The 25,455-nt window shown below is 46.2% G+C and overlaps 1 protein-coding gene across 1 annotated transcript in view; it reads right to left on the bottom strand.

Moving 5' to 3' along the window:
* The window catches only part of anxa5a (annexin A5a), a 20,833-nt gene extending 3,221 nt beyond the window's left edge, over positions 1 to 17,612 (bottom strand). Inside the window, exons 1-6 of the mRNA XM_080536105.1 lie at positions 17,585 to 17,612; positions 16,072 to 16,166; positions 8,376 to 8,489; positions 5,643 to 5,733; positions 2,616 to 2,695; positions 1,909 to 1,959 (exon numbers count right to left, since the gene is read on the bottom strand). Coding sequence (XP_080392231.1) covers positions 1,909 to 1,959; positions 2,616 to 2,695; positions 5,643 to 5,733; positions 8,376 to 8,489; positions 16,072 to 16,166; positions 17,585 to 17,597 — 444 coding nt within the window. The 5' untranslated portion in view covers positions 17,598 to 17,612. The remainder of the gene's footprint in view (positions 1 to 1,908; positions 1,960 to 2,615; positions 2,696 to 5,642; positions 5,734 to 8,375; positions 8,490 to 16,071; positions 16,167 to 17,584) is intronic.
* Between the last annotated feature and the right edge of the window lie 7,843 nt (positions 17,613 to 25,455).

The raw sequence follows: 25,455 nt of genomic DNA, 5'->3' as shown, positions 1-25,455 counted from the left end.
TGAACACAGAAACACTGTAGAACAGACTGGTTTAAAACAGACGTGATATTGCACTGTGCTTTGTAGTGTGTGTGCACACACTCACACACACACACACACACACACACGCACACACACACACACACACACACACACACACACACACCACGCGCTCGGTAAACACACATAAGCACTTCACTGACTTGGCGGCTGATCACTCACACTGGGTAATATTTCCTTGAAATGATCCAAGCCGTGGCTTTATTTAGAGTGATGCTGCTGTGAGACACAGTGAGAGAGCTGCTACCTGCTTCCTACAGAGCACAGCGCAATATCACGTCTGTTTTAAACCAGTCTGTTCTACAGTGTTTCTGTGTTCGCTGACTGTTTTAAACCAGTCTGTTCTACAGTGTTTCTGTGTTCGCTGACTGTTTTAAACCAGTCTGTTCTAGTTCTACAGTGTTTCTGTGTTCACTGACTGTTTTAAACCAGTCTGTTCTAGTTCTACAGTGTTTCTGTGTTCACTGACTGTTTTAAACCAGTCTGTTCTACAGTGTTTCTGTGTACGCTGACTGTTTTAAACCAGTCTGTTCTACAGTGTTTCTGTGTACGCTGACTGTTTTAAACCAGTCAGTTCTACAGTGTTTCTGTGTTCGCTGACTGCTGCAACAATCATTAGCGAGTCTCTCAGGTGTGATAAGATCTACACGTCAATATTAGGCTACTGTTAGAGTTTCCTCCGCCTGTTATCACTGAGCACACACCACCTAACACAATCAAGTAAGCCAAGCAAACATGACCCTCAAGGGCACCTGTAGCAGCACGTGCAATCATTAAATATGGCCTGCCTTCCGATGTCGATAGAAAAATCACAACCACCCAGAGATGAGTAATCGTTCTGAAGATATGGGGATTTACCGTTCCAGGAGGTAGTTTCATGTGGTAAATCGATTAGGGGTATCGATCGTTTATCAGAGCGTTTTATGATGCTTTTAAACGTTCCCGGTTCCCTTCGTGGCCTGCAGCGGTGGTTGTGTTCACAGTGTACACCACCACCGTCTCTGAACATGTTAACATGAGAGATCTGTAGTCAGTCATGTCATGTGTGCCCTAGACTGAAGACCCCTCTCTTCTCTTCAGGCTACATCTTAAAGAGAGAAAGACTGACCTTTACCTTTTCTTTTTACTGTTTTCCCCTGCTTTTATATTCATTCTATGCATGTAAATGTTTTTATATATGTTTATTTTATTTTTTTCACTTAATGTTAAACTTATTCCTGTTGTAAAGCACTTTGAGCTGCATTTCTTGTATGAAAGGTGCTATATAAATAAAGCTTTACTTACTTACTTACTTACTTACATCTTAACTGTCCCTCCTAAAGATCTCTTCCTCCCCACTAACCCCCCTGAACAGTTTCTCTACTGTAAATAAATAAAACACATAAATAAAAGTAATTCTTCCGTCTTCTCGCATTGTGACTGCCAACGGCCCCTGGCCCGAGCATAGATGAGTTTTTCTTATGATGCCTGATGGATAGATGATTCACTTACTTAGACAGATAAAGGCGTCTGCTAAATGTCCAAAATGTAAAAGCGAATGCTGCTTTCTTAGCCAGGGCTCTCTTGAGAAAGAGATTTTTAATCTCAATGAGACTTAACCTGGCTAAATAAAGGTTAACCTGTGCACTTTATTTTCTACCGCACCAATGTATGTCCTGATGGTCACATACTCATTGTTTTATGTCCTATTGTATTCTGTTATCCATTAATGGATTCATAAGAATCCATTATTCTTGTTTTCTTTTAATCTATTGTACGATTTTATGTCATGAGGACTATGGATGCAAATGAGCTCACAGCTAAACCCGGCATATTTACGGTCACCATACTCTGTATAAGTGACTGTTCATTAATGTGCACTGTCCTTACCTTGGCGTCTTTCTCTATCTTCTCTTCATCCACCCCTTCCTCTCTGTTCCCCTACACACGCACACATACACACACACACATACACACACACACGCACACACACACACACACACACACACAGGCACGCACACGCACACACACAAACACGCACATGCACGCGCTCACGAAACAACAACAGAAACAAACAGGAGAAGATCAACATGTCAGAGGAGTAGCAACCCTACGACCTCATCTCCTCCGAGTGTCTCTCTATCTGGCAGACAACCAGGACCTCATCTCCTCTGAGTGTCTCTCTAGCTGGCAGCCAACCAGGACCGCTAAGTGTCTCCCAATCTGGCAACACCGTGTTGATCAAGTTACCCCCCTACCAAAAAAAAACACCTGAGGAACATGCTTGAGGAGTACTGTTTACCTCTCCTCCCCTCCTCCCCTCCTTCCTCCCCCTCCTCCCTCTCTTCCATCCATCACTCACTCAATCCACACCTTTAGATATTCTCCTCATGACTTTATAATGACATCACCACCAGACTCTCATTAACTGAAAGGAAAGATCTGTCTCTCTTTCTCTCCTCCCTCCCTCCCTCCCTCCCTCACCCCCTCTGTCCCTCACCCCCTCCCTCCCTCGCTCCCTCACCCCCCCCTCCATCTCTCCCTCTCCCTCTCCCCCTCTCCCTCTCTCTCCCTCCCCCCCTCCCTCCCTCCCCTACCTGCAGTAGGAGGAGCAGCAGCTTCTGGTAGCTACCCGAGGTGTCTCCGCTGATGTCCTTCTCAAGCTTGCCGCCGCACTCTGGTTGAAAGGGGAGAAGAGGAGAGAAGAGGAGAGGAGAGGAGAGGAGAGGAGAGAAGAGGAGAGGAGAGGAGAACGTCAGAAGGTCTCTGAGCTCACACACTCTTATCTCTGACAACAGACTCTCACGGCAGCCCTCAACCCGAACGGGCCCCCGTGTTCTGTGACGATCTGTTGTTGCTGTTAGACGTCTAGGACGAGACAGGACAGGACAGGACAGGGGACAGGACAGGACAGGGGACAGGACAGGACAGGGGACAGGACAGGACAGGGGACAGGACAGGACAGGGGACAGGACAGGACAGGACAGGACAGGGGACAGGACAGGACAGGGGACAGGACAGGACAGGACAGGGGACAGGACAGGACAGGGGACAGGACAGGACAGGACAGGACAGGGGACAGGACAGGACAGGGGACAGGACAGGGGACAGGGGAGGGGACAGGACAGGGGACAGGACAGGAGGGAACAGGACAGGACAGGGCACAGGAGAGGGGACAGGCGAGGGCTTCTCCATTGTTGAGGCTTAGGTGTCTGGGGGTGTCCCGTGGTTTGTCCTTGGCCCCTTGGTGCTGCGAGCCTCTCCTCTCTCTCTCTGTGTCTCTCTCTCTGTCTGTGTCTCTCTGTCTCTCTCTCTGTGTCTCTCTCTCTGTCTGTGTCTCTCTGTCTCTCTCTCTGTGTCTCTCTCTCTCTGTGTCTCTCTCTCTGTCTGTGTCTCTCTGACTCTCTCTCTGTGTCTCTCTCTCTGTCTGTGTCTCTCTCTCTCTGTGTCTCTCTCTCACTCTCTGTGTCTCTCTGTCTCTCTCTCTGTGTCTCTCTCTCGGTCTGTGTCTCTCTATCTCTCTCTCTGTGTCTCTCTCTCTCTCTGTGTCTCTCTCTCTGTGTCTCTCTCTCTCTGTGTCTCTCTGTCTCTCTCTGTGTCTCTCTCTCTCTGTGTGTGTCTCTCTCTGTGTCTCTCTCTCTCTCTGTGTCTCTCTCTCTCTGTGTCTCTCTCTCTCTCTGTGTCTCTCTGTCTCTCTCTCTGTGTCTCTCTCTCACTCTCTCTCTCTGTGTGTCTCTCTCTGTGTCTCTCTCTCTCTCTGTGTGTCTCTTGGCAGAAGACGCAGCACCACAGAGGCCTTGTGGGAGGTACTGGAGGACAGCGCCAGGGGAGGCTGGTGGAGGTAGAAATCAGAGGACGGTGTTTCCATTCCAGTCCTCCGATTTCTACCTCCACCAGCCTCCTCTAGTACTATACACAGGATATGTGGCAAGGCAAAGCAAGTTTATTTCTATAGCACGTTTTGTACAACAGGGGCAATTCAAAGTGCTTTACATACAGCATTAACAAATATAGCAAGAGGAGCATAGTAAGAAAATAAAAATTACAATGAAATAAAAGCAAATATAAGAAGTAAATAGATAAAACATGTAATAAGACAATAGTTAATGGATAAAAGACATTGATAGAAGTGTTTGTGTTTAATCATAACTGCTGCAAAACAGGGTTTGGGCCTGTTTGATTTCTTCAGGGAGTTTGTTCCAGGAGCACACGGCGGCGTGACTGAAAGCTGCTGCACCGTGTTTTGTTTTCACTCTTGGAACGATTAGCTGATTAGCCACGTGTGGTGTAGGGGAAATGGAGTCGATTCACTGGAGGTAAACAAACATGGTCTGAGGTGTTCTACACAGCTTTACCAAGCGCCTCTCCTCTCTCCTCCTCTCCTCTCTCCTCCTCTCCTCCTCACCTCTCTCCTCCTCTCCTCCTCTAAGGAGCCTCACCTCTCTCCTCCTCACCTCTCTCCTCCTCACCTCTCTCCTCCTCTCCTCCTCACCTCTCCCCTCCTCACCTCTCCCCTCCTCACCTCTCTCCTCCTCTCCTCCTCTCCTCCTCTCCTCCTCTCCTCCTCTCCTCCTTACCTCTCTCCTCCTCACCTCTCCTCCTTTCCTCCTCACCTCTCTCCTCCTCTCCTCCTCTCCTCCTCACCTCTCTCCTCCTCACCTCTCTCCTCCTCTCCTCCTCTCCTCCTCACCTCTCTCCTCCTCTCCTCCTCTCCTCCTCTCCTCCTCACCTCTCTCCTCCTCTCCTCCTCTCCTCCTCACCTCTCTCCTCCTCTCCTCCTCTCCTCCTCACCTCTCTCCTCCTCTCCTCCTCTCCTCTCTCCTCCTCTCCTCCTCTCCTCCTCTCCTCCTCTCCTCCTCTTCTCCTCACCTCTCTCCTCCTCACCTCTCTCCTCCTCTAAGGAGCCTCACCTCTCCCCTCCTCTCCCCTCCTCACCTCTCCCCTCCTCACCACCTGGAGGTAAACAAACATGGTCTGAGGTGTTCTACACAGCTTTACCAAGCGCCTCTCCTCTCTCCTCCTCTCCTCTCTCCTCCTCTCCTCCTCACCTCTCTCCTCCTCTCCTCCTCTAAGGAGCCTCACCTCTCTCCTCCTCACCTCTCTCCTCCTCACCTCTCTCCTCCTCTCCTCCTCACCTCTCCCCTCCTCACCTCTCCCCTCCTCACCTCTCTCCTCCTCTCCTCCTCTCCTCCTCTCCTCCTCACCTCTCTCCTCCTCTCCTCCTCTCCTCCTCACCTCTCTCCTCCTCCCCTCCTCACCTCTCTCCTCCTCTCCTCCTCTCCTCCTCACCTCTCTCCTCCTCTCCTCCTCTCCTCCTCACCTCTCTCCTCCTCTCCTCCTCTCCTCCTCACCTCTCTCCTCCTCTCCTCCTCACCTCTCTCCTCCTCACCTCTCTCCTCCTCTACTCCTCTCCTCTCTCCTCTCTCCTCCTCACCTCTCTCCTCCTCTCCTCCTCACCTCTCTCCTCCTCACCTCCTCACCTCTCCTCCTCACCTCTCTCCTCCTCTCCTCCTCACCTCTCTCCTCCTCTCATCCTCACCTCTCTCCTCCTCTACGTGGGGGGTTGGGGGAGGAGTGTGTGGGTGTGTGTGTGTGTGTGTGTGTGTGTGTGAGGGGAGCCTCACCCTTCTTGTAGACTTTGCCGATGTCTCTGAGCTGCTCTCCGGTCCTGGAGGCCATGATCTCTATCAGCACCTCGTCATTAGTGCCCGCACCCTGCACACGCACACGCACACGCACATGCACACACACACACACACACACACACACACACACACACACACATACACTCGCACACGCACATGCACACACACACACACACACACACACACACACACACACACATACACACACACACATACCACATTCCACATACATACATACACACACACACACACACACGCATACAACATATATACACACACACGCATACCACATATATATACAAGCACACACCACATATACAACACACACACACACACACACACGCACACAGTGGATTAATCTCCAGCCAATCACAATCAATACTTCATCTACATCACAGCCAATCAGCTGGCCAGCCAGGGAACAGCCGTGGAGAGAGGAAGCGTTGGCGAGGCTAATATATTAGGAGAGGCTAAGAAGGCCTCTCATACATCAGGGAAGAACCAATGAGACAAACTGCACAACACATGTATTATAGAAGACCCAGGGACGTTAAGGCTCATCAAGGGTATAAGCGCTGCATCATGGAAACAGCAAGAGAGTGTGAGACATTTAAGAAGGAAATACTGTACGCGGCTGGCACGCCGCCCTATCTGTCTGGAGCCCCGACCTCCCTAAACACATGAATGATTAGTAGAATTTACACAAGTTACTCATTTCACATCTGAGAGACTCGTGATCTGTATCTGTATCTTAGCACAAACATTCAGGGGTTTAACTATTACTACATTTTTATTAAGTTCTACACAGTGTATTTCTATCTGGAGACTAGAGGTAGAGCTGTTCTGTGGTTCAGCTTGAGAGCTTTGTGGAGGTTATTCTAGAGTCAACATGGGAAGCATGTTGCTTCTCAGACGCTACACTACAGACATCTGTCTATGGCTCTGGAGAGAAACTCAGAACTACACAGATAAGTTAACCAGACAGATAAGACAGCCAGACTGTGTTTACCACCTCAAATTAATAAATTTATGCCCAGCCAAATCCGTGTTTGGAGGTAACTAGCTAACATTACATTGATCACACTCGTAAGACTTTTCACTTTTCAAAAAATGCCGGTCGAGAGAGGACGCTGGCATTGCTTGTTCGCCACTTCTCCGCCCGAAATCTAGATATACTTGCAGTATACAGAGTAGATTGTCCTACAAAGACACTTAGATTTAGATTTAGTAATCTAAAAATTCATTAGATCCCTATATTTATTTTTTTGTTTTTATTTCACTACTTGATCTTTTCAGTTTGTAAAGCGTCTTTGAGTGTCTAGAAAAGCGCTATATAAGTCTAATGTATTATTATTATTATTATTATTATTATTATTATTATTATTATTATTTCTCTCTGAAGAGAGCTATATGTGGCATTTAGCTGACGCTTTTATCCAAGGCGACTTACATTGCAGTGAGTGCACACATTTGTCAGTATATGGTCCCAGCGGGAATCGAACCCACAACCTAAGCGTTGTCAGCACCACACTCTACCCACTGAGCCACAGAGGACCATTAGATCTGCTGTCCTTTACCCTGAGAGCTTTGTGGAGTTGATTCTAGAATCAAAATGAAACCAACAGGACCACCAACAGCTTCTTCCCCTCAGCTGTCAGACTTTTGACTCTCAACTCTACACCGTCTCACTGATAACACAGCTGCAGTTGTGTTCTGTGTAGATCATGTTGTACATAGCCCATCCCTGTGTATCATAGCCCACAGCCTGGATTTTTGTATTTTTGTATACTATCACTATATACGATATTGTAACGAACCTGTATAAGGTCCGTTAGCAGCTCCACCAAGCGAGTTAACTCTCTCGGTGTTGTGGTTAGCGCGGCCGGCGGTTATGCGGGAGATCGGGGTTCGACCCCCGCATGCATGGGGCGAGTTACACTACCAGTTCCCGTTCGCTACACTGGTGTCAGAAGTGGGATGGAAGGAAGGCCATCGGAGAGCCGTGTCCACGTGAGGGACTTGACATAGTGAAGCGTGAGGGCACGCTCTCCCGAACGGTGAGGATAGTGTAACGAACCTGTATAAGGTCCGTTAGCAGCTCCACCAAGGGAGTTAACTCTCTTGCTGTTGTGGTTAGCGCGGCCGGCGGTTATGCGGGAGATCGGGGTTCGACTCCCGCATGGGGCGAGTTACACTACCAGTTCCCGTTCACTACAATATATTTATCATATATGTATCATATGTATTATAGCCTGTACAATTGCACATTGTATATAATCTCAATTTATATACTGTATAACCACTGCACATATACATCCAGTCACCATTGTATGACATGGTATGACATTGCACATTGCACATCACGCTACCATTTGCACTTTACTGTATAGATTGCTGTAAATACTGCTACTTATCACTGCGATATAATTGCTATTTGTTGCATTTCTGGTTAGACGCACAATCATGTCGTTGCATTGTCTTGTACTATGTAATGACAATAAAGTGAATCTAATCTAATCTAATCTAATCTAATCTAATCTACCCAACACATTTCTACCTGAAGAGAGCTAGATCTACTAGATCTACTGTCCTTTACCTTGAGAGCTTTGTGGAGTTTATTCTAGAGTCAAAATGAAAAGCATGTACTGTATGTTCTGCCCAACACATTTCTATCTGAAGAGAGCTAGATCTGCTAGATCTGCTGTCCTTTACCTTGAGAGCTTTGTGGAGCTGAGAGGCGTCATATGAGGTGGCGGGGGTCATCAAGGCTACGATGAGGTCCTCAAACAGCCCCCCCAGCTCCGACTTCAACGCACTCACCAGGTCCTGGGTGGAGAAGACATTTACATAAAAAAAAAAAAAAATGGCTTCATCCAAAGCGACTTACAACAAATACATTTGTGACAGGGTCTGGTGAAAAAGTCTTTTTTACAGATTATGAAAGTGCTGATTGTAAATGATGAAGAACATTTGAATATTGGTACACCTCAAACCAAATACCAGAGAAAATCGCTCTGTATCAAAACAGACACGTTTGCTACCATCGCGTTGGTAGCTAGCTAGCAGCTAAGAAGGAACATCACTACATTACACAGTATTTATGATCCTACAACTGCTGTTTGTTAGATTGAGTGGGCTCTTCAAGACTTAAATATAAAAGAATATGAAAAAAAATATGAAAGAAAACAGAAAATATATATTTTTTTTTATAATAATCTTTTTAGTCATTCGCGCAACTTGAGAATTGCCAGCATGCAGTCCTTTTCACCAGACCGTGTCACATTTGTCTAAGTAAGTGAATCATCTATCCATCAGTCATCGCAAGAAAAAGTAATCTATGCTCGGGCCAGGGGCCATTAGCAGTCACAGTGCTGGAAGGAGAAGCCAGGCGATTGGATCAGAACCGATAAGAACAACAGCTCCGGTGTTTACGCCGGGAGACATTTATTTCTTCCTCAACCATCCCACTACACAAGAGAACTTCAAATCGGCCATCAATACCCACAGGTGTGTTTTATGAGAGGCGGCTGAATCCTGACTGTAGAGCACACTAACGTCACCCTCCAGTGTCTCACAGGGTTATAAGGGGCTTTGATAAGTGGATTTACAGTTGGATTATGATAAGCTTGCCAACCGCCAGGCTCATTATTCAACAGAAGGGTGCATACGAAATAGATTTTTGTATTTGCAGTTAATCATAGATTTGGGGAAACCTTCGGGGAGCCGATCTGAAGTGGCAGGAGAGAGCAAATGACTTACGCTGTGATTTACAGCATCTCAGGGTGTATATCAGGGGAGACTGGAGGGAGGAGGCTGGGGGAGGAGGAGGGAGCGGGAGGAGGAGGGAGGGGGAGGCTGGGGGAGGAGGCCATCTGAGGGTGTATATCAGGGGAGGCTGGAGGAGGAGGCTGGGGGAGGAGGAGGCCATCTGAGGGTGTATATCAGGGGAGGCTGGAGGAGGAGGCTGGGGGAGGAGGAGGCTATCTGAGGGTGTATATCAGGGGAGGCTGGAGGAGGAGGCTGGGGGAGGAGGAGGCCATCTGAGGGTGTATATCAGGGGAGGCTGGAGGAGGAGGCTGGGGGAGGAGGAGGGAGCGGGAGGAGGAGGGAGGGGGAGGCTGGAGGGGGAGGCTGGGGGAGGAGGCCATCTGAGGGTGTATATCAGGGGAGGCTGGGGGAGGAGGAGGCTATCTGAGGGTGTATATCAGGGGAGGCTGGGGGAGGCCAAAATCGGAGGACGGTCGGGCTCAATGTAATGCCTGAAATGGAATTCCAATGAGCCTGTCCTCCGATTTCTACCTCCACCAGCCTCCCCTGGTGGATAGTCCATTACACCCAGGAGGGCCTGTGGGGATCTGTACTAGCAGTAGGTCAACACAGGAGAAGGTAAGATAATGAAGTCACAAACAATCGATACTGAAAAGTGATGAAGTATGCAAACAGCGACCCTAACCCTAACCTTAACCCTAACCCTAAACCTAAACCCTAACCCTGACCCTGACCCTAACCCTAACCCAAACAATTAGTAAGACTAGGAGACACAGGCACAGCATTTTCTGGGATATTTGAAATATAGATTTGTTATTCTGAGGTAATTATGCCAGCCTCAGCTAATGTATAGTGACGTACATACAGCTATTGTTGATTACCGATTACTGTTGTTTATATCCTGTTTATTCTATTATTGATTTTGTATTTCTGCTGCAATGCCTAATGAACCTGAACCCAAGAATTGTACTCTTTGTATCCGTACATTGATGTAATAAGCCTTCAACAATCTGGCCCCCTCCTACCTTGCCGACCTCGTCCCCCTCCACACCCCCTCCGATTGCCTCAGGTCTGACGACCAAACCACCCTCAAGACCACCAGGACCAAGCTCCGGACCTGGGGTGATAGGGCCTCTTCAGCCACAGCCCCCTGGAACGCCCTCCCCAACCACATCAGACAGGCCAACACCCTCCCAACATTTAAACAGGCCCTCAAAACCCACCTCTTCAAGCTTGCCTTCACCAGTTAACCCTCTCCCCCTCCCCTTCCCATGTGTCCCCAGCACTACCTTAATTAGGCCCCTATACTTTCTTTTATTTATTTTTTGTGTCTTTTTATTATTACTACTCAATCTTTTCAGTTTGTAAAGCATCTTTGAGTGTCTAGAAAAGCGCTATATAAGTCTGATGTATTATTATTATTATTATTATTATTAAAAAAATCTTCACTCTGGCCGGAGTTTTTTTAAATGTTCGAATTCAGGGGGCAAAAACTTGTTTGCATGTGGACGAACCGCCCAAAACGAATATAAAAATCCACGTTTATCAAAAAACGTATTAGTGTGGACAAGGCCTGAGTCTGCTTCTCCTGCAACATAAAGCAGACCCACAACCAACAGCCCGTATAGACCATCACACTCCACCCCATAACATGGGGCCCATAAGGGACCCGAAACCCCGAAACCAGTCCCAACAACAACAACAACAACAAAAATATACTAAATAAATAAACATCAAATGTAACAAAACAAATATCCAATTCATTACATATTGTAGTGACCCACAGAGTAGCGGGTGTATTGATAACCATGCACAGCTGCCCCGCATTCCCCTATCAGGCGGATGGCCCAGAGAAGAGAACTGCAGGCTCGTTAGCCCCACATGCCACACCTGGGCCTCCTCCTAGGGACTCACAGATAAGGAGGAGCCACTTCTCTATTCCACTGATCACAATAAAAAGGACAGGAGAGACCAGACATCTTAGGAACTAAACTAGACATCTTCTGGATCAATTAAGCTACAGTACATCTCAGTGGCGGCTGGTGGCAAAAATATTGGGTGGGGCACAGCAGTGTGGCGGGGGGGTCCTCTTTCGCGCGCGCAGCGCGCGCGATTGTTTTCGCGTGCACGCGCATAAAACACGCACTGGCATTACAACCACTGTATAATTTCAACTTTCACCCTTAAAATGACCGTGTGGGCCATGGAGAAGTTACCCTGTCAACTACAGACACTGAGGTGGAAGAGTGACCGGTCTATGGACGTCGGTACGGTCCAATACCCAGTGTCAGACAAGGAGGAAGTCTAGTCAACAAGGCTAGTACAGGCCTCACAGCTACACTCAGGTTAATAAAGGTAGCAGATGAATATGTGTACTATGTGTCTGTGTGACATGGCTACATCAATGAGCAGAGATGAATGCTGCAGTCAGTAGTACAGTAACTATCTATTTCATAGACACATGATGGATGATGATGGAGAGTGATGGTGGTCAACACATCACAGCAGGTCAACACATTCAATGATGTATCACAACCAGACCATGTCAGAAACACAACCAGACCATGTCAGAAACACAACAATGCATCAGCTGAGTTAAAGAAAACCAACTCTTACCTTTGATGACAGAACATGAGCCGTGTTTACCCGTACCTCCGCCTTGCCCCGCGCATATTGCTATGAATAGTTCGAAGATAGGTGCTTGCACGTTAGGTGCGAGGCTGCTTGGTTAACCCATTAGCGGGAACATTATTAGTTGCACAAAATAGGCTGATTTAATTGACCATGAACATCAGAGACAGACATTACGAATGTTCATTTAAAATACTCCGGAAGCCCGAAGTCCGGAAAACCGGAAGTCGAAAGTCCTCAGCATAATGCATTGTCTGCAATACAACCGGAGATTCAGGGACGCACATTTGTGCGCCCTGGTCAAGAAATAGAGACAGCCAATTGGAGCGCTGCTACAGCTCACGTGTAAGCCAAAAGTATTCGTCCTGGCATAGACTTTCATTGACCGGCGCCCCGCGTTCTCCCCCCTATGTATTTTAACAGTGAGTTTTACACACACACACACACACACACACACACAGATAAAAATGTTTATTGTATTGGAGGATTTTTAATGAATGCTGATAGGCGCCGACAGAATATCAGCCGCATTTTGTGAATAAACAATGTTTATTTAAAAAAAAAAACTTTTACAAATCGCAACAAGGAAGTGAAGGTGGGGGCGGCGCCCCAGCGCCCTCTATCGGCCAACCGCCACTGGTACATCTGCCGTTTAGTAGAACTGACAAGGTAGGTTCTCTAGCATGACATACGGTGAAAGCCATTTTGTCCATTAATGACACACTTGCAATTGAAGAGAATGCATTCAAGGAGAATACAAACCCATTTAAAGTGTATACTTGCATGTACACTGAAACCCTAATGTCATATTTGTTGTAAACATTGCTGTTGATGTATTGTGAACAGATGGAGAGACTCTTTGTGGTGCTGGTCATGTTCACCATGTGCTGGGCCGAGCCTCAAGGTGAGACATCTGAACATCCCGTTGATTTACTTTGAACATGAATGCTCATTTGACATACGATCAGTATTCATATGGCACTACACACATACCTGGAAGTACATATCATTTACATTTGTGTATGCACTGGAAATCTCTTCAGACAGTACTAACATTACAATTCCAAATGTGCTTTGAAGGGTTTGTTTTGATTTGATGGACTGAATCCTCTTTGTCTGACCAGACCTCACAGGTAAAATGTTTACATTTACACGAGAGACCAACACTGCGCACGTGAAGCTGACACCAATAGGAGAGATCCTTGGCTCTGCGACCATATGTCTCAGGTAATATGGTGTTCAATACTTCTGTCGTCAACTTTAGACAACTCAAAACACCTTGACGTTGTGTCTGCATGTTGAATCCATAGTGATATTGAATATTTCTTGTTCTAACTCTATATTTATGAACCTCTTCCTGAAGGTATTTCACAGACCTGCGGCGACACTATGCTCTGTTCTCCATGGCCTCCCGAAAAGACGACAACGACCTGCTGCTGTTCAAGAGGGTAACTGGAAGACTGGAACTGCACGTCAGGCATAAGGCACTCAAGTTTAAGGGGGTGCCAGGTGAGCTCAACGTGTGGGTCTCAGTGTGTGCCACCTGGAACTCCACCGATGGTCAGCTGTGGACCAATGGGAAGCCCAGCCCAACGCAGACGCCGGGCTACACAGGGGTGCTTGATGGTGGTGTTCCCAGTGTCATTCTGGGTCAGGACCAAGACTCCTATGGGGGGGGCTTTGTTAAGAGTCAGTCATTTGTTGGGCTGATCAGTGATGTAAATGTGTGGAACCATGTCCTGTCTCCTTGTGAGATTCAGCACTTCACAGCTGATGTAAACTACAGCCCAGGCAATGTGATTAACTGGAGGGCTCTGACTTACACTGAAAGTGGGCAGGAGGTGTTTGTAGAGGACAAGTTGAGAGCCATTTCTAACTTCTCCAACTTCTGTGCTGTTTAATCTTCTCATCATTCTCAAATTGCTGAATGTGACAATACCTCATGAGTTTTCCCCCTATAGAAATCGTTGAATGTATTCTAGCTGAAATTGAGTCACTTGATGTACATGCCAATAAAAGTAGTTAAGCAGTACACTGTTCTTTCTTTATTGGAGTACAGAAGAGGCTGTATGCACACACAGTTTTGTTGACCTGTATTTGTTAACCTTTTAGTCCCACTGAATCCTGATTCAGTGAGTGCAATGCTTTGCCCATATTGAACACACTGCATGTTAGATAGCCTCTACTAGCTTCTACACTTAGGCAGCACAGAAGTTACTGCAGCTTATTTTACAAAACGCCTTAGTCAAGGCTGTCCAGTCACAACCAATCAACTCAAAAAGCAAAACAAATTTATTGGGGAAAACACAACATAATCCAGGATTTAACTGGGTTTCAGAACTTCTATGACCAGCTGCTCCTCCTCGACAGCAGACCCCCCTCTACCTGTCTGCCCTGGAGTCAAAGTTAGGCCCTGTCCACACCTATACGTTTTTTTGATAAACGTGGATTTTTATATTCAATTTGGGGGGTTCGTCCAGACGCAAACGAGTTTTTGCCCCCTGAAAACGAAGATGTTTAAAAACGCCTGCCAGAGTGAAGATGTTTAAAAACGCTGTATATTCGCTGTATATTTTTGACGTGTGGACGAGATAGACGGAGCTTTTTGTATTCGTCACGTCATCATGCACGTAGATTTCTATGATCATGCGCACTGCAGCTGTTTGCTGTTCCCTCTAACGTCATATCCTGGCACCAGTAACTACTATGTTTACAACAGGCAACGGTGTTCGAGGCTACACAAGCGAGGAAAATGGATGTGAACAAAGTGCTTCTAGCACACATATTATTATTATCCTGATAGGTTGTTATTAACACCAGTAAACTAGAGCTGTGGACTAGCTCTTTATTCAACCAGAGGAGCCATTGGGGCAGTTGATTCCCCCCAACCCCTAATATTTAATAAAGTCAGGATTCTAGTCATGTCGGATCCTATAATTAGTGAGACTAGGATTCTAGGAGGATTATATGATCCCAGATCAGAGCCTAGGAGAACTAATTTCACTCTGGAGCTAGACACTGATCTTGGGTCAGTTTTCCCCTCCTCTCTAATGTTTAATGTCTCTAAGGTTAGCATTAGCTAGGAGAGTAGGCTGGTCTTCGAGCAGCGCCTAGAGAACTACCTACACCCTGGAGGTAGACGCTGACAGCTGGGTATCGTGTCTAGAACTGACTTCACCCTGACTAGAGTCTGTGACAGTTGGTATTGTGTCTCAGGTAGAGCTATCTTCACCCTGACTAGAGTCTGTGACAGTTGGTATTGTGTCTCAGGTAGAGCTATCTTCACCCTGACTAGAATCTGTGACAGTTGGTATTGGCTGCGTTTGTAAATTCGCTCTGGAAATCTGATCAGCACTCATGGAATGTCTCTTGTCCAATCAAATTACTTGGTCCCTTTATGACGTTGAACCCAGTGTGCGCTCCGGCGCTCTCAGAGCGATTTTATGAACGCAGCCTAGAATCTGTGACAGTTGGTATTGTGTCTCAGGTAGGGCTATCTTCACCCTGACTAGACAGTGACTGTGGCAGTTGGTATTGTGTCAAGGGCTGCGATCATAAATTCACTATGAGAGCGCCGGAGCGCACACTGGGTTCAACGTCATAAAGGGACCAAGTGATTTGATTGGACAAGAGGCATTCCATGAGTGCTGATCAGATTTCCAGAGCGAATTTATGAACGCAGCCTAGGGAAGAATTGACTTCACCCTGACTAGAATGTGACAGTTGGTATTGTGGGTAGGGAAGAGCTGACTTCAATCTGACTAGAGTCTGTGACAGTTGGTATTGTGTCTCAGGTAGATCTATGGTAGATCTCTCTTCACTCTGACTAGAAGCTGACAGTTGAGGGTTTCTGGCGCTGAGGGACGGAGACTGACCCGGTGACCCGGAGCGCATCAGTCAGACGTAGCGTGTCACCCGTCAACGGTTTCCTCTTCCTGTTCTAATGTATTGGCTGGCCGACAGACAGCCCTATCACTGGACAGACAGCCCTATCACTGGCCCGGCTCACCTTTCCGTGGGCCTTCTTGAACGCTGTCTTGATTTGCTGCCGTTGAGCGTTGCTGCGTGACGTCAGCAGCATCAGGATGGTGTCCTCGTCAGTGCCTGTGTCAAAAGCAAGGTTTAAAAATAGCACTTTGGCCCACAGCCAGCGGCGACATTAAATCAGTCACAAAACATTTGTGACACAGTCTGGTCATTCGGTCCGCATGTCGGCAACCAATCAAAATGTTCGGATTTTTCTTTTGAAACACGGAACTACATTTCAATGTTGTTGGGAATCACAAAACAAACTCGCTAGTCAAGCCAAAATACTGCAACAACGCAATGGATTGGGTGGGTAACCCCCACTGCTACCTAGTTAACTAGAACACTACTTTACATTGTTAGCAGGCTCACAAAACAACCTGTGTTAGTTGACTAGCGATGTGTCGTTGATTTCCAACAAGCAGAAATGTATTCACATTTTTCGAAAGAAAAGTCTCATAATTTACATCGGATCCCGACATGAGGACCAAAGCATTAGAAGGTGTCACATTTTAGCTTTCTAATAGTCAACAGAACATAGGAATCTAAACACAATGTTTGTGAACCTATGTTTATACATTTTAAAGGGATAGCCCACCCCAAAGTTTCACAGACGGTTTCAAAACTTCAAACTTAGTTAAAAAAAAATCTACAAAGCTGTACAAATTGATGCCATCTAGAGTTCATTATTCGCAATAAAAGTTAATCTGCTGGACATAATTACGAACGAATGGGAGGAAGATATTGGAAAGAGGCCATATGTAGGTAATCCCAGCTAAAAGATGAGCTGTACTTGTAAGGAGTAGATCAACACGGGACACGGTAAGATAATGAAGTCTTAAACAATCGATACTCACTGAGGGGAGTTGAGATGCAGTATGCAAACAATTAATAACACTAGCAGGGATGAATCACAGGCACAGCACTTTCGGCGGAGACGATATTTGAAATATAGATTCGTTATTCTGAGGTAATTACGACCATAAAGTCATTCTCCGTTAATATAATGTTAACAGAATGGTGTGCTTCAAACTCAGAGGACTGGGTTGGGTCGAAGATGAGCCCCGATGATAAGTTAAACTGTATTTCAGAGATGGGTCCTCATAATTCGATTGCTCTCCCATTCACTCCCCCTGCAGTATAGTATACAGTATATCACTGTGCCATCACATGCATCATCAGACCTGAGCTGATTGGTTTAAACTAATAACAAATGGGAGGAAGTTGTGGTTACGATCTGTCATCATGTATGCCTCTGATGAATGTGGGGTCATTAGAGAGAGCAGAGAGAGAGTTCAAAGGTCAAATTGTTATGTGTGTAATGACATCCGCTGAAGGTACTCAGGAATTATGGCCCCTGGTTGTATTATGGGAAAGTAAAGCCATGTATAAAGCAGGGGAGGCTGGTGGAGGTAGAAATCAGAGGACAGGCTCATTGTAATGGATGGGATTTCCACCTCGGCCAGCCTCCACTGGTGTAAAGTGTGCCGCCTCACCTATGCCCTTCATGGCCTTGTGCAGGAGGTCTCCGTCTTGTTTAGCATTGAAGTGGACAAAGTCTCTCACACTGCCTCTGGTAGCCTGGGGGAAGAAAGAAAGAAAGACAGAAAGAAAGACAGAAAGAAAGACAGAAGAAAGAATGAAACAAACAAAATAACCGATGGAAAGAACGATCGATATTACATTATTTTTTTATGCGACCATAGCTGGTCTATCTGCTGGCCAGAGAACACGTGTAGCTGCAGGGGGCGCCTGGCATCGAAAAGCAGGACTGTGCAGTCTGTCTCTACACACACACACACACACACACACACACACACACACACACACACACACTCTCTCTCTCCCCAAACCCCTGACCACCTACTGTGAAACTCAAACTTTTCCACAAAGAAGATCCACAATGTTTGTTGTTCAGTTCCGCTTTCACTTCCACCACTCGTCACTTTCAGTCTCTGGGGAAAATGTCATTTGAGGAGGAGAGAGAAGCAATAAACGCCCCCCTCCCTCCCTCCCTCCCTCCCTCCCTCTGCCTCCCCCTCCCTCCCTCTGCCTCCCCCTCCCTCCCTCCCTCTGCCTCCCCCTCCCTCTGCCTCCCCCTCCCTCCCCCTCCCTCCCTCTGCCTCCCCCTCCCTCCCTCTGCCTCCCCCTCCTTCCCTCCCTCCCCCTCCCTCCCTCCCTCTGCCTCCCCCTCCCTCCCTCTGCTTCCCCCTCGCCCCCCTCCCTCCCTCCCTCTGCCTCCCTCCCTCTGCCTCCCCCTCGTCCTCCTCCGTGCAGGTGGGACTGCGTGAGAGGAGATGAGTTTCTGCTCCCCACAGCTAAACTGTCTCCCTCTAATTCCCTTTGTGCATTAATTTGTCTCACCAGCTTTTTTCGCGACGATAATAATAATATACCACTGCAGTGTGTTCTAATAGGAAAAACCTGTGAGGTGCATCCGCGTCTCTTGAGAGCGAACATGAACATATATGTACCCGATCTGTCTCACCACGGTGTTGAGTTTGGTGCTAATCTGTCAGGTAAGGTGTCGTGCCTGTGTGTTAGTATGGATCTAGTCAACACGTTAAGCGTCGTCCTTGGATGTTAAGTATTTCTGGTCAAAGGATATCATCTTATAATGCACACAATAGTCCATTGTTTCCACATGTTTAATCATTAAGAAACATTGGTTATTGGGGAATGACTGACATTCAATATGACGGTGTGGATGAGGGGGAGGCGGGTGGAGGTAGGAATTCCTCCTTCTGTTCCGTGCATTACAATGAGCTCCGTCCTCCGATTTCTACCTCCACCAGCCTCCCATGACCACAACCTAACCCTGACACATTCACACATTTCACAATCACCTCTGAGAAGAGAGGAAGAACAAAGATCACTAGAGTTAGACTAGAATACAGTATTGTTACAAACCAGAGTCTGTGTAAATGAGTATCTACTGCACTGCTGACAATTGGACAAACAGTCTCTTCATTGTGAGAGATTCAGGTTAGCTTCACATTAAGGTTAATATTTTAGCTTCTTCATTAAAGTGTAGTCAATTATAGTTCTGTTCTCTAGTGCTCTTCTGATGGCTCTTACAAGTAATAAAGTAAGGGACAGATATACAGCAGGCCCTCGAAACAAACAGTCATAAACCAGTAGAATGAGACCTAGGGGAGAGGTTTCTCTGCATTGGGGACATTTCGCACCACTGTTCAATCAACGGTTTATAGGCTACTGCTCCGTTGTGGGAGGCAGACACACACTCAGACACAGACACACACACACAGACACACACACACACACACACACACACACACACAGACACAGACACAGACAGACACAGACACAGACACACACACACACACACACACACACAGACAGACACACACACACCCCGACTGACACCGTGGCCATGAACGAAGATGAAGGTGTTCAGAGTTTCCACCGGTACAGTGATTGGTATAAATTACCATACTTGTACGTGTGTGTGTGTGTGTGTGTGTGTCTGTCAAGTGTGATTGAGGACCGATTGAGAGTAGACCCTGTAGCAGGGGAGGCTAGTGGAATGGTGAGCATTTACAATGAGTAAATGCTACCTCCCCCAGCCTCCCCTGGCCTCCACCAGCCTCCCCCAGCCTCCGCCAGCCTCCCCTGGCCCTATAGCTATTCTGAGCTCCAGCCCTATCAGTGAACCGTGTCTGTCCAGGGGTCCCTAAGCCTAAACCCACCTGATGAAACCCTATATCTCGGTTGGAGAAGTCTTATTATTGGCTGGCTAAACCCTTCGGCGTCCACTCCTGTTTCCGCGGTAACGGTAAACAATACCCCCCCCCCCCCGGTAAATTAGACCACCGTATTCGATGGGAGAAGTAAAGTTCTCCAACTGTTCCTCTAATCAGGTTACCAAACAGTCTTGAGTTATTCTGCAGAAAGCTGAGAAGGGAGGGTGGGACAAAATAATCTAATCAAAGAAGTGAATTTGATTGCTCTCTCTCTCTGAGAGATTGAGTCTCTCTGAGAATTGAATTCAAAGTACTTGTAATTGCATATAAATCCCAAAATAGTCTTGGACCGAAATACACAAGACCTCCCCTCACCCTTTATTCCAGCAAGGTCAGCTGAAACCAATCTGACCGATCATCCCCAAGAGTGAAAACAAAACACAAGCTTTCAGTCACGCTGCCGCATGCTCCTGCAACAAACTCCCTGAACAAATCAAACAGGCCCCAAACTATAAATGTATTTACAACAAGGCTAAAAACCTTCACGTTCTGCAGCAGGTATGACTGAACACTGTATCACTAGCACTTGTATCTATGCTTATTACATGTTTTATCTTATTCCATCCATTTTCTTACTTATTCTTCTCTTGTTGGCCTTTTTTATGCTCTATGTAAAGCACTTTGAATTGTCTCTGTTGTATGAAATGTGCTATGCATATAAACTTGCCTTGCCTTGCTCTAATCTGGAATCAGTATTCAATCCTGAACCCAGCAGGGGTGGTGTTGGAAGTAATATTGCTCTAATGACCCCCAAGTCTGACCCCTCCTGCTGTTGCCACAGTAACGTAAAAACAACACCCCCGTAAATGAGCCCGGATAAAGTAAACTTCTTTAATCAAGTTATCAAACAGTCTTGAATTGTTCTTAAGAAAGCTGAGGAGGAGAGTGGGATAACATAACCTAATCAAAGAAGTGAATTTGATTTCTATAATTTAAGCAGTCAGTACCCGGTACTTAGTAAACACAGCAGCAGTGGTGTTGGCAGTGGTGCATATCCATAAGAGATGAGTGCGATGAATTATTGAGGTTTCAAATGAGTTTTGGCGGAGATGAGATGATCATAACTGCAAAATGATATGCTCATTATGGTAATGTTAATATTATACTCTGTGTGGTTTGAAAAGGCTGGTTAGACATTTTCTTAGATCTTTATTCTTACTTACAGAAAAAGTGTGCTTTTCTAGAGGCCAATGTTTATAGTTATTTTGTCATATCTCATTCTAACGCTTTGACTTTAACATTATTAGTCATTTGAGTTGACATAATCAAACAACCCGATTCACTTACCATGATGCGTATCTCGTTGATGGGGCAAAACAGAACTTGTCAAATCTGAAAAAGATAACGTTTGGACAGATTGACAAATAGGAAGGCTATCACAATGAGCACTGAAGATACGATCTACAAGACAGCAGACTTTGCATGAGTTATGCCATAAACACACACACAGCAATTAACGATTAAAAGTCAATAGATATTATATTCACTCATTCTTGCCTGTCTTGTCTAACTGTTAAGTTATATAAAGATAAAAAACAAATGAAGTCACTTTTGAGGAAAATGATGTTTTTGCTTAAATATCATATCTTCTAGATTTGGTTCAGTTTATTCAGTTTTTCGCAAAAACTTGAAAATATGACATAAGCCATTATTTTAAGGAGGTGACGATACACAAAATAACACCTGTAAAGGTGAAAGTAGTCCTTACCTGCAGGTGTCTCCTGACCTCTGAGGTGTCAGAACTGATCCTGCAGACTATGAAGATGATATGAGTATTGTAACCTCCTCCCTCCCTCCCTCCCTCCGCCCCACACCTCCACCTTGAAACGCCCCCTCAGTGCCGTCGTGTTGTTGGACAGCCATGGTGTCGACTGTGGGGGGGGGGGAGGAAGAGAGAGGGGACCTTCCTGTCCAAACACAGTCTCCTCTTACACCACCTGTCAATCAAACAGAGGGATCATGACTTAGTGCATTCCGAAAACAAAATGTATGTAAACAAAAGCACAACATGTTCAGGAGACAGTGTCACACCGACTGGGACGCTGGGCTGAGAGAGACGGTTGTCGCTGTGACATTGAACAGTCACAGAGGGAGAGAGGGAATAACAGATGCTTTCTTATCCTGTTTCGATTTCATCCTCGACTGGAAACCATAGTCTGATATCCTATTCCAGTCTTGTTTATCTGGGGCTGTGTGTTTCATTAACAGGGGATGTGTTTCATTAACACTGTCTCAGGGGGGAGGCTGGCGGAGGTAGACATCTGGAGGACGGGGGTCGTTGTAATTGTAGTTGTCAAATGTATTTATATAGCACATTTAAACATGACACTTGTCAACCAAAGTGCTTTACAGTAAAAGTACTCCTAAAGTGTAAAGCTTGTTCAGCTTGGTAGAACTTGTTCAGCATGGTAGAATACCAGTCATGTTCCTAGTGCACTGCACATGGTGAATAAAGTTGAATTGAATTGAATTGAAATAAACTGAAAATAAACAACCGACAGAACAACAGAGGAACAGAACAACACTGGCACGTCAACACAAACAAGGCAGGAGTCAGAGTGAGTCAGGGAACGCTAAGGAATACAAGTGATGAGATAAGTAATGCATGGAGGTATCGAACACGCAGGCGGTTGATGTGACGGCAGGGGAGGCTGGTGACGGGTTTGGTACCGTGTTACGTCCCATGCATTACAATGAGCCCGTCCTCCGATTTCTACCTCCACCAGCCTCCCCTGTGTGTATACAGTATAGAGACCAAAACAACTGGTCAACAACAGTCTTCTCTGGTTTGATGTTTACTGAAGATCAGGGGGGTATTCCATCAACATAACTAAAGGAAAATCCAGGCTTATTTCGATAAATCTTGCGGGATTTATTAAAATAAGCCTGGATTGTCCTTTAGCGACGTTGATGGAATACCCCCCAGGAGATGGAGATGCACTAGCAATGTCAACATGCTGGGTTAAATGTATGTTTTGTTCAGAGGATGTGGAGGCATATTAAATGGCTACATGACAGCATGTAAGGCAGTAAGACACACTGATCTGATCTGGCTCTGAAATGTTTCAGCCAGTGCAGGCTCCACCATTCCCCATGGCTTCATCAATATTTCACAGGCTTTGGGTTTTAGTTTCCAAAACATAACAAACTTCAATAAATGTTCTTCACACTCGTTTTGCTCCCCCATTACATTTTGAAAGCCAAGTTTAGTTTATCCAAACGCTACAAAGCATACTAATTTTCATCATTCCTCATACTGAGTTTCAAGCCGTAGGCTTTTTTTTTAGTTACACAAAAATATCATCCCCCCCACCCCCCCAAAGAAAAATCAACCCTTTCCAAGTTTCTCTTATCTGAACGTGAACACTGAGAGCATTAGCGTGATGAGCTGACTGTTGTGGATATTTAAGAGGGCCTCAGTGAACTGCCTCTTACATACGGAGAGAGATCTTTGATACGAGGGAGATCATCAGAGCACGGCGGCGGGCACAGTATCTCTCTCGCATATCGCTGTTAATCGCACCGTGCTCACAGTCAACCTTTAATTAATGTGAGATGTTGTGAGACGACCGGAGGAGAGTGTGAGCATCGTCTCGTATCCTGTTACAGCAGCTGCCAGTTTCCCACAGCTTCCTAGAGGACATACAAGGCCAACTCTGGTTGGGTGATGGAGAGGATGGGGGGGGGGGGGGGGGTGAGAGTGTGCAAAGGTACTGGTTTTCAGTGATGATGGAGGAGCAAAGTACAAACATTCAACACCCCAATACACAGGGTCAGACTGCCAGAAGCTTCTCTGCACAGATCACCACCTGGAACGAGTTTTGCCTAAAGCCGGGCAAGACACTGAACGATTTCAGCCACGAATTTGCCAAGAGAGCCAATAAAGTTCTCACGACGGAATGAACATAATTGGCTGTAAACGCCTCGTCGACTCGCACAGTAGAAGCAGGTGCTATGGGACAATAATACATATACCTGGGCTACAGATTAAATTGGCACTATTTCATGGCCAGCGCAATTTGTTGCCGCTGTCGTGGCAGTGAACAAGCATTGAAGGGGAGGGTGAGAGCTACCGTGACCTTTTCATTGGTTGGAATCGTCTGTTTCTGTTATTATTTATTTCATTTTTCTTAGTTTTAATAAGTGAACGCTGTTCACTAATTATTCCTTTATTGGTTGATTTTGTTATGTTTGATTTTCTGTCTTTCATGTGGACCCGCGGAAGAATAGTCCTCACTATGGAGATGACAAATGGGGATGCGTTTAAATAAACAAATAAACAAAGTTTAAAGAGTCCGTCTGTATGAACACCTGAGAGTCTGTCTGTATGAACATCTGAGAGTCTGTCTGTATGAACACCTGAGAGTCTGTCTGTATGAACACCTGAGAGTCTGTATAAACACCTGAGAGTCTGTCTGTATGAACACCTGAGAGTCTGTCTGTATGAACACCTGAGAGTCTGTCTGTATGAACACCTGAGAGTCTGTATGAACACCTGAGAGTCTGTCTGTATGAACACCTGAGAGTCTGTCTGTATGAACACCTGAGAGTCTGTCTGTATGAACACCTGAGAATCTGTCTGTATGAACACCTGAGAGTCTGTCTGTATGAACACCTGAGAGTCTGTATGAACACCTGAGAGTCTGTCTGTACGAACACCTGAGAATCTGTCTGTATGAACATCTGAGAGTCTGTCTGTATGAACACCTGAGAGTCTGTATGAACACCTGAGAGTCTGTCTGTATGAACACCTGAGAGTCTGTCTGTATGAACACCCGAGAGTCCGTCTGTATGTTTTTTTTATTTATTTGTTTACCTTTATTTAACCAGGCAAACATGTAAGAACAAATTCTTATTTGCAAATGCAGCCTGACCAAAAAGCAATGGATTTTGGGGGGGGGGGGGAGCTAGAAATAAAACAAGGTTAAGTAATTTACAACAATAAAACAATAAAACAATAAAACACTGGCAAACACAGATGCATTAAAATACTAACAGTCAGAGAGAGGGGAGAGAGACGGAGGAGGTAGGGGTGAGGAAGAGCGGAGGTGAGGGATAGCGGGGGTAGTGGAGCAGGGGTATTTAAAATGAGGCAGTGATGGGTTATGGGATGGGTGAGAGACGGTGATCAACAGGTACATTGATCGACTATGGTTCGCTGCAGGATTTGTTTGAAAGCAGTGAGTGAGGTGAGGGCGGTGAGTTTGAGGGTGTTCTGTAAAGTGTTCCAGTCGTGTGCTGCAGCGAACCGGAAAGCGCTGCGACCGACAACGGTACGGGCTTTGGGGATGGTGAGTCGGACAAGATCACTGGATCTTAGAACGATGACGGGGCGGTGAGAGAGGTGCAGAAGGGATGAGAGGTAGAAAGGTGTTTTGCAAAGTATGGTTCTGTAGATAAGATGAAGCCAGTGACAGAGCCGTCTGCTGTGAAGAGATGTCCAGTCTACAAGGGTGTACAGATCACAGTGGTGAGTTGTGAAAGGCGCACTAGTGGCAAAACGAATGGCGGAGTGATGGAGTGTGTCGAGTTTCCTGAGGGCAGACTGAGATGCCATCCTATAGATGGTATCGCCATAGTCAAATATGGGCAGGATGGTCATC

Source organism: Nansenia antarctica (assembly GCF_963989245.1).
Source record: "Nansenia antarctica genome assembly, chromosome: 7".
Taxonomy (NCBI): Eukaryota; Metazoa; Chordata; class Actinopteri; order Argentiniformes; family Microstomatidae; genus Nansenia; species Nansenia antarctica.
Note: the sequence above shows the minus strand (reverse complement) of the source record. Positions and strands in the feature narration are given on the sequence as shown.